This window comes from Crocuta crocuta, unplaced genomic scaffold, assembly GCF_008692635.1.
Source record: "Crocuta crocuta isolate KB4526 unplaced genomic scaffold, BGI_CrCroc_1.0 scaffold222, whole genome shotgun sequence".
NCBI classification, from domain to species: Eukaryota; Metazoa; Chordata; class Mammalia; order Carnivora; family Hyaenidae; genus Crocuta; species Crocuta crocuta.
Window position 1 is genome coordinate 2,241,442 of NW_027528806.1, and position 26,108 is coordinate 2,267,549.

General features: G+C 42.5%; 1 protein-coding gene across 2 annotated transcripts in view; it reads right to left on the reverse strand.

The window, feature by feature from the left end:
* The window catches only part of PDZD2 (PDZ domain containing 2), a 232,776-nt gene that overhangs the window by 85,255 nt on the left and 121,413 nt on the right, over positions 1-26,108 (reverse strand). For both annotated transcript variants that reach the window (XM_077755838.1, XM_077755839.1), the window contains exons 2-4: positions 13,784-14,285; positions 3,806-3,948; positions 797-929 (exon numbers count right to left, since the gene is read on the reverse strand). In XM_077755838.1, coding sequence (XP_077611964.1) covers positions 797-929; positions 3,806-3,948; positions 13,784-14,285 — 778 coding nt within the window. The remainder of the gene's footprint in view (positions 1-796; positions 930-3,805; positions 3,949-13,783; positions 14,286-26,108) is intronic.

Genomic DNA, 26,108 nt, shown 5'->3' on the forward strand with positions numbered 1-26,108 from the left:
AGGGTTCAGGTTCTCCTCTCTTTGGTCACACAGCTGTGGAGGCCTGCAGCCTTTATCCAGGGAGCCAAGACACCAGGGGACAAGCAGATGCTAGGGGCCCGAGACATCGGTGCCATTGTAAAACACTCCAGGGATGGGGATATAAGAAGCACAACGCTGAGCCCGTACGAAAAGGAGGTGACAGCTAGCGGGAGGGGACAGATGCTGGCTGTGCATCGAGAGCCCAGGTTGAGACGATCGGAGCATCTGGGCCTCTGTGAGATGAGAACCAGCCATGGGAGGCCGGCCCATGGCTGGCTGGGAAAACTGAGGATGGAGGGGAGGACGATGACTAGACAAACAGGATTCACAAGGCTTCCTGCAGCACCAACGCTCTGTGAGGCCTTGAGTCAGAACCAGGGCCTGTGGCCTGCCTGTGGCTAGCCCTGAACCTTTCTTCCTTCGGGACCTGGAAAATGCACAGCTCCACACCACTCTTTCGGCCCTGCCATCCAGTGGGCCTCCGTGTTTCTTCTTAGGTTTCTCCTTGGGAGGAGAGCCTACTCTCTTCGCCTTGAATTTCTGCCCACCATACAGTTCTTCCCTTTTCCTTAGTCTGATGACTGCTCTTCCATCTCCTAACTATTTCAGCTAAGGCCACCCTCAGGGGCTTGCACTGTAGAATCACACCTATTTAAATGGCCCAAGTGAATGTGCAAGGGTGTGTGTGAGTGTGTGTGTGCAGCGTGGGGAGGGCTCAAATCCAAATTCACCACCATCATTAAAAATAGATATAAAAAATAACCAAACTACCTACCTTGCTGGCTACCACCAGCTGAACCATTCCAGTGGCTGAGCGCAGAATGGCCACAGCTTCCTCATGGGAGAGACCCACCAATAAGTGACCATTGATTACCAGCAGCTCATCTCCTAAGGACAGTCTGCCATCCCTGAGGAAATGGAGATGGGAAAAAAAATCCCTTGTCAAGATATTCTGGGCTCGAGAAGGGACATTTTCCTGGAGCTGGGGAGGGGCGTAAAGGGCAGAGTTAAAATCAGGCTGAGGAAAAAGGAGAGATGGCCAGCAACAGTTTTGGATGGGATTTAACCTTTGGTCTGGCTGGGTCCCCTGATGTCCACTAAGGGAAGCTCCGTGATTTCAAGTGGTCACCTGGTAGTAGGCAAGTTCTTAAGTCACTACCGTATCCTGCATCAGCTTTAATGAAATGCCTCCCATCCAGGGGGAGACAGTGATAGAGGAATGAAGACCCCATGAACTTTGTATAGTTATGTCATTTTATCTCAATCCTACCTGCCATCATGCCCTCACAACTGAGTTCTCAGCTGAGTCACTGAGCTAAGCACCTCCCGAAACGAAGGTATCTTAAGCTTGGCCAAAAGCCTTCTCCAAACTGCTGCCCTCTCTCTTTCCAGGTGACGTGCTCCCTGCCCCCAAAACACACAAAGAGTTATAGGACCTTGAGGATGAGGTCTCTCAGTGCTCTTTCCATCCTATAGCCAAGCTTCATCAGCAGAAGGATAAATACAAAAGCAAACAAATAATTTACTGCTATTGCAGGTATCACACCTTGTCTACAAATGTGTTCTATTTCTTCCTCTAAAGTAAATTATAGCTAACTCACAGCTTCCTTCCCATTGGGCTGGCAGGAGACTCAAGGGTCTGTCGTGGCACCTTGTGCCAGAGCGCTGCATGGGCCCATTCAATCAGGGTGGATCAGCAGTCTTGTGGGTTCCACTTGAACCTCCAGTGGTCTGGCCTCCCATGATCCCAAAGGAGGGTTTTCATCTCCATTGCTAAATATGGGATAGGAAATCTGGTGAGGCAGATGGATCCTAAGCCTAGGACTCCATCACCCCTTCTGAAAGCTTTACATCAACACCCAGGGTGCTCCTGTGGGACCTGTGCACGCCCCCAATATTCCCAGACTCACCAACTTTCTCTACAACATTTCCACTCTCCCCACCTTGCTTTCCTTCAGAGAATCAACCAGCTTCTCTTCATCCTACTCTTCCTCACAAATTTCTTTCTCTTGATCCTCTAGGGCACGCATCATAATCTTTTCTATGAATTTAGGCTTTAAAAGAAGATAGGAGGCACCAGAGACTTCTGACAGCCTCTGCTTTCTGTCCTTCAAAAAGCCCTAAAGCAGAGAAATGCTAAGTACCTGTCTAGCTGCTTGGAATAGAAAGAGAAGGGGAATAGGAAACCCACAGAGGACAGTCTGAAAGCTTAAGGAGGTATGTGGGTGGGCCACCCAGGAGAACAGGGATCAGGAGTAAAAAAGAACACAAAGTTCTGACCACTGTTCTTGAATTTATTCAAGACCATGCCTACCAACATCTCTTTTCTTATTCTTCAATTCCATCTCCCTCATCTTCTGTTATTAACTAGAATGCCCCACATGTGAATTATATCCTCCAGAAACAGAGAAAGAGAGAAAAAAAGACACATGAAACACATAAAACTCAGGGTTCAGGGTAAAGAGAAAATGGTGACACCCATGAGAAACAGCTCACATAGAAAACAGACAAGAACAGCTCTTCATAAGTTTATCTCTGGGCACAGGAATTTTCTAATTGCCAACCTTTCAAAGACTAGCTAGAACCTGAGGCCTAGCATTAACTTGCAAATAGCTCTCTGATGGGGATTCCTCAAGGCATACCTCAGTTGGGAAATGTAGTGATGCTCTTCTGGATAAAAACTTGGGTCTTAATCCTTCCCTAATGACTGCTGCCCAGACAACTGATGAGTGCAGTTAACCTCATCTCTAGTTATTAGCATGTTATTCTCTAGTTACAAGACTAAAACAGGGACATGACACACTTTGCTAGTTTATACCCTGGTCCTCTCCTCGGTTTTCTATTTTTTACCTCTGGCTCTTTCAACTCCATTGAATGAGATATATTTCTCAGGCCTCTCTTGGTCTGGGGCAGGCCAGCACCCCTCTGGTTTGCCCTACCTGAACGAAACACCAAATTCTCAACTAGATTTACCTTCCTCATCAGTGGAGCTCTTCCTCTACATGCCTGCTGTATACATGTGGGCATGCAATGCATGTACACACCCCCAATATGCCTTGCAAATAGTAGATACCCTATGTACATGGAAGCAATCAGCTAGCAAGGCAAAAACATGCTTTATATTTTGGGACAGCTATCACTTGTAACTCCAAATGGACTTCTTCTTCGTAGATGCTCTGCCTAAGCACTGCCTTTCTTCTTAAAACAATAGTTCAGACTTAAAAAGAAGGTTTGAAGTATGAACTGTTTAAGGTCAAAAGGAGGAAAACTCATATTTACTTTTTACCACTCCACATCTGCATGACGCATGGATACATGTGTGTGTAGAATCCTTAGAGCCCTGACACAGCACATGAACTGTGGTCACATTGAAAGTCAGTCACCACCATCTTACAGGGGTTAGGATGTCATTAGCCACCATCTTACAGGGGTTAGGATGTCAGGAAAGTGGTGTTCTGTTGCATGGCATAGTCTCAATAGGTAACCACATATTACCAGGATCCCAAAGGCAGTATAAGTAACAATCACTTGAAACTCAAAACAGACTAGAAAAAAATCCAATCTCTCCATGATCTGGAAGAGCCTACAGTATCTCCAGCAATTAGCCACTTCCTGTGCCCAGGAGTGTGTTTAATTGGAACTTCTCCTGCCTGATTTTCCTCCAAGCTTCCACAGGATAAACTGTAATTACCAGGACTTTGACCAAATGGAAGAGTCCTAGCCCCCGGAGGAAGGGAAGGGAGAGGATGAGGAGTCAGAGAAAGGGGAAGAGTTATCTAGTCACCTGTGAGCGGCACCTCCTTCCTTCACTTGAGTGACAACGACAGCATGAGGTGAGCGCTTTGATCCTCGGCCTCCACTAACCTGAATTCCCAGCCCATCCGATTCTTTAAGCAGCTCCATCTTCCATATCCGGCCAACTTCCTCCTTGGAAGAAAAAGTGAGCACACTGTGAAGTATATGGACAGACACATGGCATTGACACAGGAGAGTGGAGCTGTTGGGTCAGGCCAAATATCCTTCATCTGGCAACAGATATTGCAGATTCCCATAGAAGGAAAAGCTCCATGTGCTAAATCAAAGTCTCTAGCTGCCAGTCCTGTCCAAGAGAATGTTCTACGATGATGGAAATGCTCTCTATTTGCACGATCCAACATGGAGCCACTAGTCACAGGTGGCTGTTGAGTGCTTGACTAGTGGCAACTGGGATGTTAAATTTTTCATTTCATTTAGTTCACACTAAATTAAATAGTTACCTGTGGCTAGAATATTGGACAAGAGTGATTATTGAATTTCCTGACCAGGATTATGTTAAATAAAGCTTCTTCTGCCTGAAACCCAGATAGCACTGTGTGTGTAAACACTGGCTGTGTCTGGGTTCCATTTATTTACATACAGCTATTAATTAATAAAGGAAGATGAAAGGAAGACAAAGATAGGTCTGGGAGACTTCAACTAATTTGAGCCCAGCTCTGCCGCTTACTAATTATGAAAGCCACCTTATGCCTCAAACCCTCAGTTTCCTTGCCTCTAAAGTGGGGATAATTATTAACACTTTCAAGTTTGTCATTCGAATTAAAGGGGATATTTATGAAAGCAGTAGTGTTTCCAACACCTAGAAGAGACTTAATAAATGTCAACTGGTAACCATATATTACTTGTATCCCTACACATATATGTTAAAACCATCATGCTGTAATATGCCCAATGGTATTGCAATAGTGTTGCATGGTGACAGACGGTAGCTACACTTGGTGAGCAGAGCATAAGGTGGAGTTGCCCAATCACGATGTTGTACACCTGAAACTAATGTAACGTTGTGTGTCAGCTATACTTCAATTAAAAACGAATACATCATGTTCAATTGAATCTCAAAGTTCCTTAGAACATATAAGTGAGATCTTTGGTAAGAGAAACCAAAACAGGAAATTAACTGATGAATATGCTATTGGCTTCTCTAGACATGGGTCTGTATACTTTTTAAATACATTAAAACATGCTTCCTTATAAAAATCTATCCTTTTAAAAAACTAGTCATGTCTGTAAATCCTCTGGATCACTGACAGCTTTTCTACTTGGGTTAATTCTCCTCTTGACTTCCTATTTTATTCTGCAAACATACACCTAATATGAAATGCGTGAGTTCCCTCAGATACTTGGTTGTTCAGAGAAATGAAAAAAGTCTTTCAAAGTTATTTCCTTTGGGAGTTTTACTTTAGGCTCATTCCTGTAAGTTCCTCTTATCTCTAGGTATGTGGGTAGGCATCGTAATGCATTCCTTAACATATATATACATATATATGAGGAAAGCCATGTCCTTTCTTCATTCATCATGAGGGTCCAATGGAACCATTATGGTCCAATATGAACAAAGCCGTCCTCCTCCTAGAAATAGGCAACCTTCCCATTTAAGCTGCTTGTAAAAGAGAAAGAATGTGAAGCATTCCGAAAATCTGAAATACACAGTCAGAAACTAAAATGAAACTTTCTGCAATAGTAAAAAAACCAGATGTTAAATGGTCACTGATGTGCAGCAATAGGAATGTCTGGGGAAATTATTAACAGACAGAGACCTGTTGGATCCTATACTTTTGCTAGCATAGCACTACTCAGCAGGGCTCCATTGCAGCAACATGCAGTGGTGCCAACGGTCTCCTTCATCTGCTGACCACAGACAAACGAGGCCTGTCTGGCCAAATGTAACTTCAGAAGTCACTGGCTTACCACAGTAGTTCATGAACTTGTCAACAATCCCTATATCATCCAATCATTTCACTTTGGACTCCTTGGTTTTTGGTGTGTTGCCTCTGTCTGGAACACCTTTCTCTCTTCTCCATTCAGAAACAGCCTCCTCGGCCCTCCAAGTCTCTCACAGTTCCACTGTGTCCAAGACGCCATCCTTGAGAATCCGTGCTACTTACAAGATGGCAGCTTTTATTAACACTTCCAGTACATGAGGCCCTGTGGCCTAGCAGATAGCCCCAAAGAGAACAAATTCAGGGGTGTGCTGATTAGCTGTTGTCCCAGCTTGCTGGGCATCCCAAATTAGCACATGAGTCGGCTCCATGGCTGCCTCCCAGGGCCTAACAAAGTAGCTGGGAAACTAGAGCAGAATAGTGGCCTGACTTATTTTTTTCCATGGAAGACATGTCATGGCTACTAGGGTCTTTAAAATATGGGACAGTGCTCTTCCCTCTCCCAGTCCAGAAAAGACATGAAATCCTTTCCCCAAAGCAACAGGGACCATTATGAGAGTCCAGAAATAAGCAAATCCATTTTGCTTTAGCCCAAATTAATAAAAACCTATCCATCCCATTACTCGTTACACCACCATTTCCCCCTGTCCTACCATACTTTTGTTGTTTTTTAAAAAATTTTTTAATTACAAAATTTTTAAATGTTTTTAATTCATTTCTGAGAAAGAGAGACAGCATGGCAGGGGAGGGTCAGAGAGAGAGGGAGACACAGAATCTGAAACAGACTCCAGGCTCTGAGCTTGCTATTAGCACAGAGCCCGATGTGGGGCTCGAACCCATGAACCATGAGATCATGACCTGAGCTGAAGTTGGATGCTTAACTGACTGAGCCATCCAGGTGCCCCCATCATCCTTTTGTTAAACAGAACATGTTAAGTATGGTTCACAGATGGTATGATACTGGATACATAGTCCTTTCTAGCTTTTAAGGGCCTTTAGAAGTAGAACCCAGTAGGGGCACCTGGGTGGCTCAGTCGGTTAAGCATCCGACTTTGGCTCAGGTCATGATCTCACATTTTGTGGAGTTGAGTCCCACATCGGGCTCTGTGCTGCTGAGAGCTAAGAGCCTGGAACCTGCTTCAGATTCTGTGTCTCCTTCTCNAGAAGGACCTGTGACAAGAAACATGCAAAACTATGATCGTGGAGAAAGAATAATGACCTAACGTATACTCGTTTGACAAAAGACCTAATGACAATTTTCAGTAAGCTCATTCACATGCCCACTCCATTCCCCTGCCCAATACACACACACATAGTTAAAGGCAAAATAAAGCAAACATCTAATAAAAATGGCTCAGGGGGTAGGAATGACCAATCTGTAGTACAGCCCCCAACCATACAGTCAAGAAACAGATTTTCTTCTTTTTCACTTTTATACAATAATACGAGTCTTCCCTTCATACCCGAAAGTAGGAACTATAAGAGGGGGTGGGTGGGGAATTCAAAGAAATCAGTGTAAGTTTTCTTGCCCTGGAATTTCTTGATCATCTAATGAGAAGTTCAAAGATACACAAAGGAAGACACAAACAGGAAGAGGCAGATGTTATCAGTCTCAATTGTACAACTGTCAGTATTAAATCTAGTTGCCTACAGTTGAGAGCAGTGTTCAGTTACAAATAAAATCAGCGTCTGAAGTTTATGAGGCTAAAGCTGGCACTGACTGAAAATCAACAGGCCAACTTAAATAGAATATTAAGTAGATTTCCAACTGTGTCCTTATGATTCTGCTTGGGTACGTAATACACACTTCAGTATGGTCAAAACAGGACTCTGCCTCCCTCTCCCTCCTGGCTTTCTCACCTCCATGGGAAAAGCACCATCATTTATGCCAGCTAAAGAAGATAGCTCACAAGATAGCTTTGATTCCTCCTTCTATTTCCTATACTCAAACCATGAACAACATCTGTAGGTTCTACTTGTAAAACACATCCACGTCCATCTACTTCTGCTCCTCCCGGCCACCACTCTGGTCAAGGCCACCAGCATCTCTAGCGTGGGTTATCACAGTAGTCTCTGGTATGGTCTCCTTTTTTATTCTTTACCTCTTACAATACATCAACATGTATTATACAACATACATCATGTTGCACTCAGCTTAAACTTTCCAACAGCTCCCTACTAGAGACCCAGATCAAGGTCCAAATCTTTGAGATGGCAAACACAAACCTCTTGATCTAGTCCTGCCCACCATCCCAAATCATATCCCCTCCCCCACCCCATGCTCTCCCCATCATTCACTGTGCTTCAGTCCCTCTGCCCCTGGAGCACCCAATCACCCCTGCCTAGGGTGGCCACATGTGGTGGCCCCTCCCTGGAAATATTCTGTCCCCAGAGTTTGCATGGCTGCCCTTTCCTGACACTCAGGCTTCGGCTCAAACATTGCCTCTTTAATGAGGCCTTCAGTGATACCAATTTCAGTTAACTCCCCACCATTCATCTTTCACTTCACCGCTTTATTTCATTTATAGTACCTGTTGTCACCATCTAACATTCTGATTCATCTATTTGCTTATTTATTCTTTGTGGTCCCTGTGCCATAGGACATGGGCAGGACCCTTGTATCTCATTTATCAATGGGTTCTCCAGCAACTAGAACAATGCCTCGCACATAACAATACTGTAAACATGCCATAGAATTAATAAATATAGGATGTTTACACACTCATCTTACAGTTTTTCAGAAGTTATTGAGGCTGATGTTAAGAGGCTCGCCCAGACGGGATACCTACACACTTGCCAATGTTTAGTGTGTGAACACCCAATCCAGTTGCAGAGATGATTGAGTTCTGAAACCGATCCTGTCTAGACAGATGGCTCAAGCCTTTGCTTCCTTTTGCATTGGCTTAAAGGGCAACGAGAATGTCATCCTGTTGAGAAAAAGCCAAACCATGCAAAATTGGACACTATGGACTTCTGTATTAATGTTACTGAAGTGCTACCCTTTCCTATAAAAACGCCAATTACTGTGTGAGCTCATACATGCATCTCCTCACAGAGGCCAAAAAAACAGGATTTATTTACAAAATAGAGGTGGTACATTAAAGTGAGCTGTTTCGGCAGCATTTAAATGACCTCATCTTCTGCTGGAACCAAAAATAATATTTCACAATAGCATCTTTTCCCCAAATGTGAGAAGAAACATCATCCAGCTAGAATTTTACTGCAATAAGTGGCCTGGCTCTAGCTGCAAACTTAGATTCTGAGACTGTTTGCTTATCCCTTCTTATTTAGAATGATCAGTAAGAAATGATGTGTGATGTGTCAGAGTTGAAGTTCCTGAGTTAGCAGGCCAAAATGCTCAGTTTATAGGTGAGAAAATGGAAGCTCAGAGAAAGAATATAGCAGCCTGAAGGCAATAGCATTGAGGAAGGAAGAACTAGGGCTGGAACCTGGTGTCCCATTTCTCAGGCCTGGAGCTCTTTTTAAAAAAATATTTATTCATTTTTGAGAGGGGGGGATAGAGTGTGCACACGCACATGAGTCGGGGAGGGGCAGAGAGAGAGGGGTGGAGGATCTGAAGCAAACTCCGCGCTGACAGCAGAGAGCCTGATGCCGGGCTTGAGCTAATGAACCACAAGATCATGACCGGAGCCAAAGTTGGATGCTTAACTGACTGAGCCACCCAGGTGCTCCTCAGGCCTGAAGCTCTTGGGTACTTTCACTAATAAAGGGGCACAGAGCACTTGCAGGTGCAAGGCACTGAGCCAGGACACAAAGACAAATAAGGTCCTTGCCCTTAAAGTTTACTGGGGACACAACAAGCCCCATGGCAATTGGAATATGTGGGATTCATGCACTGATCAAGACAAGGAGGGCATACTGCAAGAACCCAAAGAGGAGGTGCTTAAAGATGGTGTAGTTGGTAGGGGGGAGGGGGTCACAGAAGCCGCCTAGAGGAGTGTGTCCTCCAGAAGTAGAAGAAGCTAAGCTACATGGGGGAGGGGAGAAACAGGATGGCAAGAACAGCAGCGGCAAAAGGCTCACAGGAGGCAGCGTAGCCTTTTGGAAAAAAAAATGTGGTTAATTCAGTCTAAACTGGGGAGGAAGAAAGCAGTGAGAGATGGAGGCAAAAAGTTACGCAGGGCTCAGATAGGGAAAGGCCTCGTGTGCTTCGCCAACCTAAGGTGTTCAGATATTACCCTCAGGGTAAAATGGACCCGTCCAAAGGGCTGCAGTGTGTGTGAGCCTGCATATGCATGACTGATGGAGTCTCTTTAGAAAGGTCCCTCTGGTTGCCGTGGGGACAGCATATGATAGTGGACAGCTGACTACTATGACCACCCACATGGGAAATGAAAGCAGCCTGGCCCAGAGCTATAGCCGTGGGAGTGGGAGAGAGAAGTGAGGTGAGGAGGGAGATCCCACAGGGAGCCAGAGTTGATAGGACTTGGCAATCAACTGGACATGGGGAAGGAAGAGGCCAGTATTTCAGTTGACTCCAGGATGCCAACTGTCCCAATTTCCTGGCATGAAGGCATTTCTCAGGACGTGGGACTATCAGCACAAAACCACAGAAAGTTCTAGACAAACCAGGCGAAAAATTGCTAGCTGAATCTCAGGTGTTTGGCTTGGGCAACTTTGCGGATGATGGGACCTAGAACATGGGAGCCAGCTGGGTGGTGTGGGAAGATGATGCATCAATATAAAATATCTAAGATGGAGACCTACTGCCAGTAGGTGGTGGAAGGCTTGGGCAGGGGGCTCATGAGAAAGTAAAGAAGCAGACACAAATGACACGTCAGATAAAGGGTTGATATCCAGAATCTATAAGGAACTCACCAAACTCCACACCCGAAAAACNGAGTGACACAGACTTAGGAGGCATTATCACGTAGAAGGATAGAAGTTCACCCAGCTGCTTACTAGAATAGGATCATCCTCATGCTGCCTCTGCTTGATGCACACATAAAACTACCCAGGAGATGTTCTGGACAAGATTCTCCTTCTCAGTTTCCTTTGCCTACAGGTTCAGACCCGGCGCAGCCCACCCGAGGCCTCTGCAGACCACTTGCACCGAACCACTCAGCCTTCCGGAGGTCTCTGCTGAAGGTCTCGGGAAGAGTTCAGATACTGTATAGGGTGAGCTACAAGTGTTCACGTGAGACCACAAACGGACCCACAGACACATGCCAGCTATGAAGAAACTTGCCTGGCTGGCAAATGGTAGGATTCTTTTTCTCACCGTTATGTGACTAAGTTGTATTTATTCTTACCATGCTGCAAAAATGCACATCTGTAGTAAACAGGCTTGCAAGAACTGTTCCCTAGGATGAATAATGATCTTCACTAGACAGGGAGTAAGGAACTCTGAACTCATTTCTAAAACTGCTTATCTGTGTCCTAGGAGATTCTAAGGTTTTAGACAACGGGCCCAACTTTTATAATTTAAAAAATTAGTCAGTTGCATATGTATAATTATGTGTTAATATTTTATAGAAACATATGGCTTTTTTAAAAGAAGATATTTACTAGAGGAAATGTTTCCTATAGCTCTGTTAAAGGGAAAGAGGATATAAAAACAAAGACTGAAGATTTATTTTCACATAACAAATAACAGTCTGTGACAAAGAAGCATCTCCCAAATAAAAATGGTCTGAATGATTATAAACCTTTTCTGTAATTTATTAGGTTTTTGTAGACTTATATTAAATCATTAATAAAGCAGAAACGGAACAACACTGACATGTTTAATCTCCTATTATTCAAACGGAATGGAATTTTTTGCCCCAAGGGCTTAAGAGGTAAATGCCTAATTTTTGTTTTTCTGGAAATTCCATTTTAGCATGACCTTGGGCTCATCCTGGAGTAAAAATAAAAATCCGCTCAGCCCAAGAAACTAACACCACCTTCTGTGAAGTTCTACTGGTTCCAATCTGGATGTTGGGGAAGTGGTGAAGATCTACTTCTTGCCAACTTGGTCAATCCTGGGTAAATGCATTGAATGATGATGTTTCTTGGTTTGAACACAGTGCTAAAAGATATTCATGCCTGAAAGGGTGTATGGCCCATTCCAACTTTCTAAGATGTAAAATATAACCCAGGATCAACACTCAGTTGACAGATTATGGACAGTTGTGAAAAATGCAAGTCCATATGGCAGGTTTCTCCTTTCTATAGGCATGTGGCTTTAAAAAAATGTCCCAAAGGCAATAGATCTAGGTTTGGTTTTTTATCACTGTTTCATTTATATATTCTTTGACTTTTGACCTTGAGTGCAAAACCAGGCAAAGGAATTCGGATATGAGTAGTCTTCAAATAGTCTAATCCAGAAATTCACTTTGATGTTATTGCCCTTAGTTAAGATTAGCAGAGAGGGGTAACTGAGTGGCTCAAGTCGGTTAAGCATCCGACTCAGGCTTGGGTCATGATTTCATGATTCATGGGTTTGAGCCCTGCATCAGGCTCTGTGCTGACAGCTTAGAACCTGGAGCCTGCTTCAGGTTGTGTATCTTCCTCTCTGTCTGCACACATTTCCCCACTCTTTCTCTCTCTCTGTCTCTCTCTCAAAAACAAACTAATAGACAAGTATTAAGAAAAAAGATTAGCAGAGAATGAGTAGCCTCTTAAAAGTTTGGTGTGTGTGTGTTTTTTTTTTCTTTTAAAGTCATTTCCAAATTATTTCCAGTGTGTCTTAGCCAAACGAAAGCCTGTTCTTTGGAATGTATGTGAGATTCAATCTCTTTTGCTAACTTAAACCTTCAAAATTATTAAGATAACCAACACTATCTAACTTACTCATTCTAGGCTCTCTGTGTATTCATAATGTAATCTTTAGGAGAAAAATTCACATCCAAATATAGTACTCATCAGGAAGAAACAAGTTATACTCTTTTTATTTTCCTTAGTTTGGGGGGATCCACATTATAATCTTTTTATTGCCCTTAATTCTTTTTTGAGGAGGACCATAAAGTTGGTAGAAAATCACTGATAGAGACATTACTTTTTTCTTCTGTTTACACATTCCATCTATAAATCATGCCTCCTTTGGGTTTAAGCTTTATGAAGATCACCCAGATACTCAAATGAAGGAAATGGTTCCTTGAGAGAGGGGTTGTTTTGATTCCTCTAATTCCATTATGCAGAATGGCTATGATTGTAGAAATGTGCATGAAATAGCCTTACTAGAAATTACACTCACTCACAGGGTACCATTTCAGCAGCATGCAAAGCTGAACTTGGTGCTTATCTTTCCAACTTTCTCTTTCATCCTTAAAGGGTGTCTCCTAGAGGGACTCAGAGAGGAAACCCATCAGAAACAACACAGTAAAGTACTGCTTCTTTAGGAACCCAAAGGACTATCTGCCACGAGGATTCTTGGAAGGAACATGCTTACCCTAAAGAAAAGTAATTTCATGAGAGAATTTTGGGTACAATGAAGGAGACAATTTGAGGCGAGAAGTGTACCCATTACCATTCAGAATATACCACATCTGCTTTGCCTTTAGGTAAGATGGACCCTGACCATCACAGCTGGATATCATAGTATCAGAGATTTCTGTGAAATTTCCCAACTTCACTGGAATTCAGCAATGTAATAACATGAACCCATAAAAATATCACTGGTTTTGAAGTGTTAAAAATAAAAGCAGATGTTTCCCTGAGTGTTGAACATCCTTCCTGTATAATACTGAGGACAGAATGCTTGAATGTTTATGCTATCAACTGCCACCAGGAATTCTTGGCCGCACAGTGGCAATTCCACTGGTGACAGTAGTGATAAATAATGATGCAGTTCAAGTACTTTATCTGGGCCTCAGATGACTCAAATTATATACCACAGAAGGCTTGAATTTTCCACTTAGGATCACTCAACTAGCTCTTTATTTAAGTAGGATAAAATGACTTGGATTTTTTTGTTGTTATTGTTATGTCCTCTGATCATTTATCTTACTAAATGTGTTGGCTTCTAAATACAAGGCCATCTTAGATAGATTTTCTAAGCCTTAAAAGCAACTTCAACAGTACTTCTTTAGAAATTCAGGTCCCATAACCAAACGAAAGCTTACCCGTGCCAGGCAGTCACTTGACTGGAAGTCTGTCTTCCCAGATTTTGAGAAGCGACGTTTGTCATTGCTTGTAGGTATAGCAGCATCTGTCTTTGAAATTCTATGCTCTGTCCCACTGTCTGCTTCTGACCTGTCTAGATGGGATCCATCCAGGTCCTTGAGAGACTCTGGGCCATTTTCTAGCTCAAAAGCATGACCATTGCCGAGTTCAGGGTCTGGGCCGTTGTCCAGCTCAGAAATGGGGTCATTGTCCAACTCACAGCCAGTACTGCTCTTGGGTTCTTCAGTGGCTTTGTGGGTTGAAGGCCTGGAAATGACCCCAAACTTTCTTGCTCTTTTTCCTTTTTTCACAGTTTGGTCACCCAGCTCCAAGGTTGGTGTCTCTCCTGGTTCAGAGCTGTTGCTGCTGTTGCCGTTATACGGAGAGTGAACTTTGTGCTTGAAGCGGCGCAGCATGATCAGGTAGATAAAGCCGCCATTCCAGCACTGCTCAGCCAGGTAGCTGCAACACACACAGAAACGCCAGGTGAAACCCTCAAAGCATTCTCGACAAGCACATCGGGTGGACGCGTTCAGCAGCACACGCCGAACCGGTGTGATTAACAACCTGGCGAAGCAATGGAGGCACTGAGCTTCCTAAAGAGGCTCAATGCTCATTCTTCTAATCTACATAATTGTGGATGCTAAAAATAGCCCCCAAGCAAACCAGAATCCCCACAAACTAGAAATTACTAATGAAAAAACCCTAGAATAGGTAATTAGAAATGGATTTTTCTATTCACAGGGCCAATCCTTACATATGATTACAAAAACAATAGTTCTCCATTCTGTCAACCATTTCTTGCATCAGAATTATGCTGGCCTCCCATTCATATAGTTAAAAAAGACACTTAAATTTAAAAAATTTTTTAACATTTTTATTTGTTTTTGAGAGACAGAGAGAGACAGAACACTAGCAGAGTAAGGGCAGAGAGGGAGACACACAATCTGAACCAGGCTCCAGGCTCTGAGCTGTCAGCACAGAGCCTGACATGGGGCTCAAACTCATGCACTGCAAGATCATGACCTGAGCTGAAGTTGGACCCTTAATCAACTGAGCCACCCAGGTGTCCCACAAACTTAAATTTAACTCTATGCCCAATGTGGGGCTTGAACTCACAACCCAGATATCAAGAGTGGCATGTTCTACTGACTGAGCCAGCCAGGTGGCCCACCATTCATAGAGTTTTGATGTCATTACTCTGCAAGTTCCCAGGGTAAAGAATAGATAAAATAAACTGAGAGAAACGTAAAATTCTGCTCTTAGGATCAAAATATCAACTGCAGAACCACTGCCTCATAGCATTTTAGTGAAAAAAGATACTGAGCTAGGGGTAGAGGGGTGTTGGCCGGAAGTAAGACACAACTGGTAATAAGCGCTGACAAGTGTATGCTGCATTAAATAAGCATGAAGTTCACTTCTTGATAATGGTTTCTAGTTTGGCTTGTTCCTGGCACACAGGAGTGTCATTTTCAGTCTGGGTGTCGGTTTAAGAGGGACACCAATGAAAATGCTGTAGACATGGGGTGACTAGGACACAGAAGGCTGTTGGAAACTGTGTCAACCAGGAAAAGTGAGAGGGGAGAGGGATGCTTGGCTTGAAGAGGGCAGGGGCCAGGCTCAGTTGCATTTCATGTACTTGCGGAGTGCCAAACACTCAGAAGCAGGAAATAATATAGATGAGATAATGCATGTGAAGACTGACACACAATAACTACCCCAGATCTTAAGGAATAACAATAAATAGAACATCAAACAAGATAAGTAATTAGTGGTGTTCAGGGCCATTAGAGCTTTAGCAAAGAAAACACACTTGCTCAAAGTCAGGAAGCCAGGCTGGGCTGGACCCTCTAACTAATGCCACCCAAGATAAGGAAGCACAAACCCCAGATGAACCCAGGGAAATGCCTTCACCACTGGAATGCTGCCACATTCTACACATCACCCAGTCACAAACAAAGAATGTCAACCACCAAATCTTTAATGCGTTGGACTGCTTCTGGTCTTCATGTGCCCACAAAGAGAAGGCCTGGGGCTCTACTGCCTGTATCCTCAATAAATGAAAAACAACTTTTTCAAGTACACCAAGCTAGCTGCTCTTGCTTCAGGCCTGAAGCTCAGACCTGAGAGCTGGGACCGTCAGTAGATGGGAAGGGGTCAAGTCCATAAGGAGGGGCGACCCCGCTATATTTGAAAAGTACCAAATTCTGGGACAAAGGCATATATTACCCATACCTAATGGTCAGGTTAATGCAATGACCATGTCAGTCTCAATGAAGAACAGAATAATTCTGAATTTTTGCCATGGAGTAGAGCGAACAAGAGAGACAGGTCCTTAAATGACCACCAAAGCTAATAAAAACTTTCTTTGATCCTGGGATATAAAACATGGTAATGAACTTACACATAAAAACCAGGTAGATAAAAAATACCATATAGACCTCAGGTTGTTTTGTGAAATACAATGAGATGAAGAGGTGTAAAGAGCAGTTCCACTAGACTCTGGAAAATGAAAATTAAACTTGGTTCTCAGCACAATTCTTCTATAAGGTTTAGATTTCATTTTTTGAATTGTGTATTGTTTTCACACTGGAAAAATTTTTGTAAAGGTATAAGATCTTCATAGTAGTTATTCGTGAGGCTGTGAGGGTTTCTGTGAGCAAATCACTCCATTAATGCAAGACATATGCCAGATGTTATGAAAAACAGCGTAGGGTAGTATAAACAGGACCAGGGGGAAAGTCAGACACCCAAGTCTCCATTCTGGCTTTGGCCCAACCATGTAGAACAATGGTAATTATACCAAATTTCCATCAACCTATGAATGGATAGACAAAATGTAGTATATCCCTATAGCGGAATATTATTTGGCAATAACAAGAATGAAGCACATGCCATAACTTAAGTGAAGCTTGAGAACATTATACTAGGTGAAAGATGCCAGATCACAAAAGGCCATATGTCATTCCATTTATAGGACATGTCCAGAATAGGCAAATCCATAGAGACAGGAAGTGGATTAGTGGTTGGCCAGGAGCTAGGGGGAAGGGAGAATTAGGACTACTAACGTACAGAGTTTTTGGGGACGATGGAAATGAGCTCAAATTAGACACTGGTGATGGTTGCACAACACAGTGAATACACTCACTGAATTGTATACTTAAAAAAAGTGATTTTTCTGTTATATGAATTAGGTCTCAATTTGAAAAAATAATGGCAAATATAATAATTCTGGCTAAGTTTTGAATTGCTGCTGCTGCTTCTTTTTTTAAGTAGGCTCCATGCCCAGCATAGAGCCCAGTGCAGGGCTTGAACTCACAACTCCAAGGTCAAGACCTGAGATCAAAAGTTGGACACTTAACCAACTGAGCCACCCAGGTGCCTCAGAGTTAGTTCTTAGAGTAGGTGCTTTTTAAGAACCCCTTTTACAGAAGAAACTGAGGCTCAGAAATATTAATATGTCCAAGTTCACCTAAATGTCAAGTGTAGGACCAAGGCTCTCCTGCTTCTGGAACCCACGCTATGTCCACTGTGCAGCTGTGCTGTCTCAATGACCCTAGTGTCCTCGTCTGTAACACGGAGGTGTTAAAATGGGTCATCTCCAAGTTGCTTTTACATGTTAATAGCTGTAAATGCTAGTTCCTTGGGAAGACTTCTAGGGATTAAAGGTGCAGGCCATCCCAAAAGTACTGATCCAGTGCCAAGGACGAAGCAGAACCCTGGAAAAACAAATATTCCTTTTATGTCCATGGTGTCCTAGGTCTCTTGGACATTAACCATCAACCTAAAAAAGATATCACCTGTAGAGACAATTCCTTTTGGGATTCTATCTTTTGTATTAAGCTCTGAACAATTTGATGGATTCTGTGCAGAAACCTTCTTTTCAGTACCAAAAAGGTTGGCCATTGAGTCAGAGTATAGGATCTGGGAAATCTCTACTCTCATGGAAGCTCTAAGAATCTTAGAAGGTTTTGGGACTGAGATTATTTTATTCTTTCTGCAGGGTCCATGCTCAACAAAATTACAAAGCGAGAGTTTATCTTTAGTTTGGCATCATCTCCCCATCCTCTCCTGACTTCCTAGCAATAAATAAGGCTCTGACACATTCAGGGAACTGTAAGAGAGGTTATTTTATTCCTTCCTGGACACTGAATCTTCCAAGGTCATCCCAAAGACAAAGTGTAATGAATGAACTATGGACACCACAGCAAGTTGGTGAGAAAGACTTTTAGGCAGGGGGAGTTTTCTTAGAGTTCTTCCAACCACCTTATATGTAATGGCTCCACATTCCCTAGCCATCTGTACTGGAATGACTTACTGAACTTTTCAAGCACCGTTCTAGCTAATTTATATGTCCAAATCCCTTTTTTGTTCAAAAGGATTCCTACCCACTATTAGAATCTTTGAACTTCAAAGTTAGTCTTTGAGAAAGAAGAAATGGAATATAATCCTGGTCCAGAAAAATAGGTCTTCTCTTCAATAACAGATAAAATTAATCTTTTAAGAGCTTCTCTACCATAGAATTATTTTTTGGTTTCTTCCCCAAATTTAAAAATGTTCTCTGGCATGTAAAATTATTAAATTAAATTTCTTTCATTTTGACCATCCCAGGACTTAAGATAAATGAAGAAAGACAAGCATATCCAGAAAGGAAGCTCTAAATTCTAGCCTAGAACCCTCCCTGTGGAATGTGTTGAGATTCTTCAGTTCACTTGGCCTTGGCAAGTATCTTTTGTAACTTAGTCCCTTCTACTTCCTTTTCCCCTCAAAAAGTGCTTTACATATTTAAAAAAAAAAAAGTTTTGAGTACCTCTTGTGTTTCTTGATGCTCTATAATTCTGGCATCTATGTTCTCCAGAGATGGGAGACCCAGGAAGGATCGGCAGGTGAGGTTGGGTGGTAGGAAAAGCTAGATGGATAAAGCTGCCTGGAGTTTCAAGAACAAGGACAGGGAGGCAGGAAATGAGAGGGACTAAGGCAATAGGTGTTGGAAGGCCAAGGACACACATTATTTATCCAAGTCCTAATTCTACCAAAAGAAGGCATGAGGCGGTTATGCAGTTCTGATATTCTAGACTGTTTTGTCCAAGTCCTCAGAAGGAGCAATATCTCCAAGTGCCTTTGAAAATCATCTCAGGCATTCGGCCATCAATTACTGATGCCTGGTACGTAGTGTGAACCTACAGAGGGGAGCTGCCAGGCAGATCCATTGGTGTATATATATGTGTAATTCAAAATAACTTGGATCGCCACCCCTGGGTGGCCTGCACCACAATGCCATGAAAATATACAACTCAGACAACATAAAGGAATTCCAGAACTCAGACTTTTCGGCAAAGCAGACATTCTTACTTCATCTGAGTAAGTCGGGCCCCCAGTATAGACTGCAGGGGAACAAGATGTTTATAGAGGAGTTCCTATGTCCAGGTAGGACTTTTACACCATAGGACTAACCACTTATAAAACCACTATAGCTGCCCTGCATAACACACAAGGCGAACGGAGATCGACTGTTCTTGTCCATGATTGCCTCTTGCCTAAGAAGTAAGGGAGGCTAAGAAGCTGTTTGTGGTCCTTTGAAACCCTGCTAAGCCTAATTAATCCAGAGGGCGGTCTGAGGTTGTAAATCTGTAGGCTCCCAGAGAAGAACGGGTTGGGAGGAAGTGTTTAATATATACAGATTAATTTCCCAGCGAAGTCTTGGCTGGGAAACAGAGGGAGGCAAGTTCAAACAGCTCCACGAGATGGGGTGGGAAGATGACAAACATCTCCTGGAGTCATTTAGTAACAAGATTCCCCACAGGCAGTCTTTCAAGTGTTGCCTCCCAGCTACCTTGAATGTTGGGCTTGCTTCTCCCAGATTCTACAACCCTCCCTAGAATGAGCTAGACATTCTTTGGGGACTCTGCAAAATAGAATTTTGGAGCTGAATTTTGTGCTCAAAAGAGTAACTGATATCCTTGTGTGCTCATACAGCCACTTCTGAAAATAAATCCATCCACTTCTTCACTGGGACACTGAGAGAGAGAGTTAGCCCTAATGAGATGGAGAAAGACAGGGCTCAGGCACCGATAAGACTTTGAAAATAGACCAGCATCTAGGCTTAGAGTATAAATGAATAGAATATCATATTCCAACTGCTGGGTGAGATGGGTGCCTGATAAAGCCCAGCTTAGCTGAATCTCCTGTCCTCAACCAGCATCAATAGCTGGGGGTCAGCAACTCTTTCCTCTTCTTCATCTGGAGTCAAGAATGGAGAATACGAGGGGCGCCTGGGTGGCTCAGTAGGTTAAGCATCTGACTTCAGCTCAGGTCATGATCTCACGGTAAGTGGGTTCGAGCCCCATGTCGGGCCCTGTGCTGCCAGCTCAGAGCCTGGAGCCTGTTTCAGATTCTGTGTCTCCCTCTCTCTCTGACCCTCCCCTGTTCACGCTCTCTCTCTCTCTCTCTCTCTCTCGCTCTCTCTCTCAGAAATAAATAAAACATTTAAAAAAAAGAATGGAGAATACAAATACATGAATATGTTCTCGTTATAAAATTTGTATTTAATTATTTTTTATCATACAACTTGGATTGGGAAACAAGTTGATATTGCAGACTCAGGGTAAATATTTAAGAATTTTTTTCTGACCTATGATACAATACTAGCCATTCAAATCCAATTCAAATGATCAGCTACCAAAACTTGCTATCACTACACAGGTTAGCAGCGAAATTTAAGTCATATCCATGGATCCAGAGATCCATGTTGCCCTGAAGGGAATTGGGGCAAATATGGTGATATTCTGGCTACTGCTATTTTTATGAATAATAAACTGTCTTCCATCTTTGATCTAAGAGTCTCATGCTTTCTGCTGGCATTCATGAAACTAGGCAGGCCAACTCAGCTTACAAGTAGAGTAAAATTGTAGTTCTTGGCATATAGCAGGATAATACACAGAGTAACTCAGTTTATAATTGGTTCTGCTCTCCAGCACTGAACTTATAAAAGGAGCTTAATGATATATTTCTCTTAATACCAGTGACTAAGAAATGAAATAAATATACATCTTATACAAACCAATACTGTCTTTTAAGGCATATCAAACAGCGGTGAAATTATTCTAAGAGGAGTAAGAAAGAAGGTGAGTATTCTACCCTCTGATTCTACAAACACTGATTGAATTCAGTGTGACTGAATTCAGTGTGTCAGCCTCAAAGGGAGAAACTACGTTTGTGTTCATCCATGCTAAGTGTACTCGCTTCTGCCCTATCCCTACTTGAATTCCATTTCCTGCAACCATTGGCTGTGAGATCCGTTTCTGTACGGAAGCTAGGCTGATTCTTTTTCTGTTTCCTGCCAAGATAGCTTCTAGATGCAAAGGGGTGGGGGTAGCAGAGATGCTGCAGGAAAACACTGGATCAAAAGCAGCTAAATCACATGATTAATGGAAAAAATTGTTTTAATTTCCATATAACAAGGTATCATTGATTTTCATATTTATCTTAAAAATTCACATCTCAAACTAACAAGCATGATTTATATAGCCTCTATGCTAGGATGCAGTACACATTTTCAACTCCAGGAAGCAGAGTTGTGGTCCTTTCTAACATATAGCAACAGGTTGACATGAAGTTCCTGTTTTGCTCAAAGGTTTTCATGCACCTCATTTCTGCCTAAATCAACAAAAGTTTTTTTTTAAAGCAACCATATACCTTTTGAGAATAGAAATTCAGAAGCTAAATTAGGTAGAAAATACCTGATCAGTGATGAGAACTGACCTAATAAAACATACTACAGAGATACTGGCCCTTAAAAGAGAACTTCCAGGCTTCTATTTGCAACTGACTGCATTTCTTTATTAAATTACTGTGAGTGAATCAGGGCTTCTTATAACTTTATGAGATCAACCTGCAACCTCTACAGAATCAAATCAAAACTCCAGCCACATTGCTTCGCTAAATCATCCTGATGATGTTGGTCACACTCTCCCTGGGGGCAGAAGGAATGCTGGGAAAGTCAGACTTTGCTGTACATGAATGAGTCCATCTCACCTCATGAGCGGAGTGACGAGCTCAGACAATGTACACGGAAACTCATTACTTTTTTCCTTATGACACAATGATGGGTTTTTGTTTATAAAATGACTACTTGCTCATTACAAATTCATTCATTCATTCATTCATTCATTCACTCACTCACTATTCATTCAACAAAGAGTTATACTTTCTGTATATACAAACAGACCCGAACTGTTAGGTAACTGGGAGTAGAGCAGTGAACAAAACGATTCCTGTCTTTGTGGAGCTTACTATCTAGGAGGGGGAGATAGGCAATTAACAGAAGACCTGCTGAAATAAGCATCCAACTATATCATATGTTAGAAGGTGAGCCGTGCTATGGAAAACAGAAGACACTGAACAGGATAAAGAGGGTCAAGCATGCCAGGAGTTGAAAGACCCAGGCTGATGTTTTAAATGCTGTGCCTGAGGTGGCCCCACTGGGAAGAACACACTGAGCAAAGACTTGAAGAAGATGAAAGGGTTGGCCATGCTGCTGCCTGAGAGAAAAGTGTTCCAGACTGAGGGAGGAGCCAGTGCAAGAGTGGTGAATTGGAAGCGTGCCTGGTGTGTTTGAGGAAAAGGACTGAGAAGAGGGGTGAGTGAGGAGAATAACAGGAGATGAGGTAACAGGGACTAGTTTATGGAGGGCTGTATAAGCGCTGCGAAGACTTTTGCGCAAAATGTGGGGGGCTATTTAGTTTTGAGCAGAGGAGTAATGTGATATGTACTATGTTTTAAAATGATCCCCTTTGTTTCTTTGTTGAGAATGGACTGTGGTGAAGGCAGAGTAGAAGGACGGAGACCAGATGGAAGATCATCTTTAGAAATCCCAGCGAGAGATAAGCTGGCTCACTATAGAGCCACGGCAATGGTAAGAAATGGCCAGAATCATGATCAATTTTGAAGGCAGAGTCAACAGTCTGCTTTTGGTTGTGATATACGGTGTGAGAGAAAGTGAGAGATCAAGCGTTTGGCTTTAGCAACTAGAAAGGTGGAGTTGTCCTCACCTGAGCTGGTAGAACAGCCTTTTGGGTTTGGGGCTCTCTGACCTACTCTGAATGCATACATCTATTCTGGATTTCAGTTTTGGACACGTTGAGCTTGAGATGATCACGTGGGCAGCTAACTCTCTCAGTCTGGATTTTGGAGCAGAGAAGTAGTCTAGAGATAGAAACTTGGGAGGTGCAAGAATATTAATGGTATTTTAAGACCCCTAAGGATAAATTCCTTTGGGTTGATTTTCTGGTCCAAAGTTGATTTCCTGGTCTTGTCCAGAGCATATTCAAGGGTTTCATATTTAATTCTAATCTTTCCTTTTGAAAGGGGGTAACAATTTAGAATCCCAGCTGTAGTGCCTTAGAGAACTGTTTGTTCCTGAATATTGTCACTTTTTAAACTTTTGTCAGCCTGATAGTCAAAAGCTACTTCATGTCATAATTTGCAAATCAGTGATGACTAGTGAGGTCAAAATTCTTATTAGCCATTTGCCCTCTTTGAAAACTGCTTATTTATGCCCTCTGTTTGTGAAGATCTTCATCTTTGTACCCTCCTACATTAGCATGGTGGCTGTCACAAAAAGCACCATAATGAAAATGAGGGGTCAATGACAAGATCCCCTCTATTAAAAAAATCATTAAAAAATGACTTTATTGAGATGTACTTTGTACAGCATATAATTTATCCATTTCAAATGTAAAATTTAGTATTTTTAGGAAATTTACCAAGTCGTGCAAACATCACCATAAATCCACTTTAGGACATTTTCATGACCCCATTAAGAACCCTCATGCCCATTACAGTTAATGCCTGCTCCACATCCCAACCACTACTCTGTTTCTACAGGGCTGCCTCTTACAGCCATTTCATATACATGGAATCATTTAATATGTCATCTCTTGTGTCTTACTTCTTAAAAACAATTCCTTTTTAGTAGGTTCTTAGTCACAAGACTTTACCTCCTTCTGCATTCTGCCATTTATCCCTCACAGAATCTTGATTCATGCAAACATGCTCTTCTGATGATATCTTTTCCACTTTCCTTCAGATTATACTCAATTATCCTGAGGAGACAGCCATCATGGACTTGCTAGTACCTCACCTATGCTGCCTCACAGATCTACCTGTCATACCCACCACTCCTTCCAGGTTAGGCTATGGAAACCCCTAGTAGTCTCTCCTGCCTTTAAAAATTCTCACATGAAGGCACTTAGGCGAAGTACGCACTCCTTCCCATTTGGTCCCCTAGATTTTTCCCTACTGTCCCACTATTATCATAAACTAATTCTGCTTCAAAAGGAAATATTTCTTCATTACCACTGACCAGGCAAAGGATCCAAATACCATACTAATGTAGTAGTATATAATATATATTATATACTAATATAGTCATGTTACTATGCATCCACATCAACAGCATTTCGTTTTTTATTTTCTCCGTGCTATTTTTGTCCAGGAGAAATTACTAGCAACAGATTATCGTGATAAGATGTGCCCCTAGAGCTGAAGATGGGCCCAGTCTGAGACACACAAAATGCAGGAAAGCCCTCTACCTGTCATAAGTCTTGCCTAATATCCAACTTTCTAGCTTTGCCAGGTGTGTTTCCTATGGCAATTCCTATGCTTCCCTACATGTGGTACTGGCCTTGGACTTCCCTTGAAAGAGGCTAAGATCAGTTCTCAAGGCTTACTGAAGCCAGACCATGTCCCAGAGATCATGTTCAATCTGCTTTCTAGTCTCAGGGTTACCAAGTATTGAGAAATGTGTCAAAGATGTCACGGAGACTGAGTTCCATGTCGTCCCTGCCACAGCTTCCGTGTTCCCTGTGGTGAAAGCCACTGGAAGCTCTGAGAACTAGCAACACGCATTCTCCCTTTCTCTCCCTCTTCCCTGAAGCCAATCAAACCTGAAAGTTCACCACCGGCCGGTAATCCTCAGACTCTCACACTGCACCATTCAAAAGACAGCCACCCTCCTCCCCTTCCCCAGAGGTGATGCTAAGAGAAGGGAGACTTCTGTGGGTCTACGCATCTCAGAACACACATCAAGCTACTCACACACTAATTCAAATACTGATGAAATGTCTATACTCCCCAGTTCTCTCCCCTTTCAAGTGGCTCCAGCTCCATCTTGAAACAATTTCTCCAGCTTGCCTCAATCCTTCCAGGGTCTGTTCCATTGGCTTGGCCAGAGTCTTCCCCCATCTCACGCCAAGCCTGGTTTCACTTATGTCAAAACAGCTTCCATCAAGATAGTGGGCTTCTTTTCTGAATTTCTTTCACTGTTTTGAAGTCAGCACAGAAAAGATACTTAAGAAACTGCAAAGTGAGTACTTCTAGCAGTGTGTTCCCGTGAATGTCACACATTGTTCTTCTTTTGAATCTCTTCTATGCAGTGTATGGAGAATTTTTTTTAAAGCCTGATTTTATTTTCTTCTTTTTCTTTCTTTTCCAAGGCTCTGTGGCCAGCAGGGCTGAGCTGGACAGATCTTCTCATCTACAAAGTTTCCTGTAGACTGGCGTTCTAAGTTTTGCAACCTTCTTCTTTAGTAAAGGGTACTTCTTTTTTTTTTTTTTTTTTTTTTTTAAAGGGTCTTTTTAAAAAGTTGGTTTTGGGNTACTTCTTTTTTTTTTTTTTTTTTTTTTTGTAAAGGGTACTTCTAAGAAGTTGGATTTGGTGGCCATTTTCCCTCTTGTTCATCCATCTGCATGATCCTCTAGAACTCATTTTGGTTTGGAGAACCTCAATTACAAGCAAGCCAGATCAACAGATTTCTGGCCTAGAGAAACAGATAAGCCAAGTCCTTACAGATATTAACAGAACATTGGAAAATCTTGGCTTCTCATCAGTGCACCGCTCATATTAACCAGTTGGAACTGTGGCATCACTGAGTATCTTCATGGCCCCTGGTTCTTAGTTATGTTCAGACAAGGAACATATGGAGGCATCTATATGCTTATATTTGTCTACTGAGATTTTAAAAATAACTGCGAGTTAAGTATTAAAGAAACCTGGAATTATCGGATGCACAAGCATCAATATGGATACAAAATTGTAAAATTTGCTTTTAATGGTGTGATGATAGGAGAAGCTCCAAAAACACACCAGAATGATAACAGATGGGGGGGGGGCGGGCGCGGCAAATGCCCATATTAAGCTGTAACTCCATGCTGTACATGCACTTTACCTCATTTCAGCCTAAAGCAACCTTATTAAGGTTGACGTTACGGGTCACGTTTCAGAGA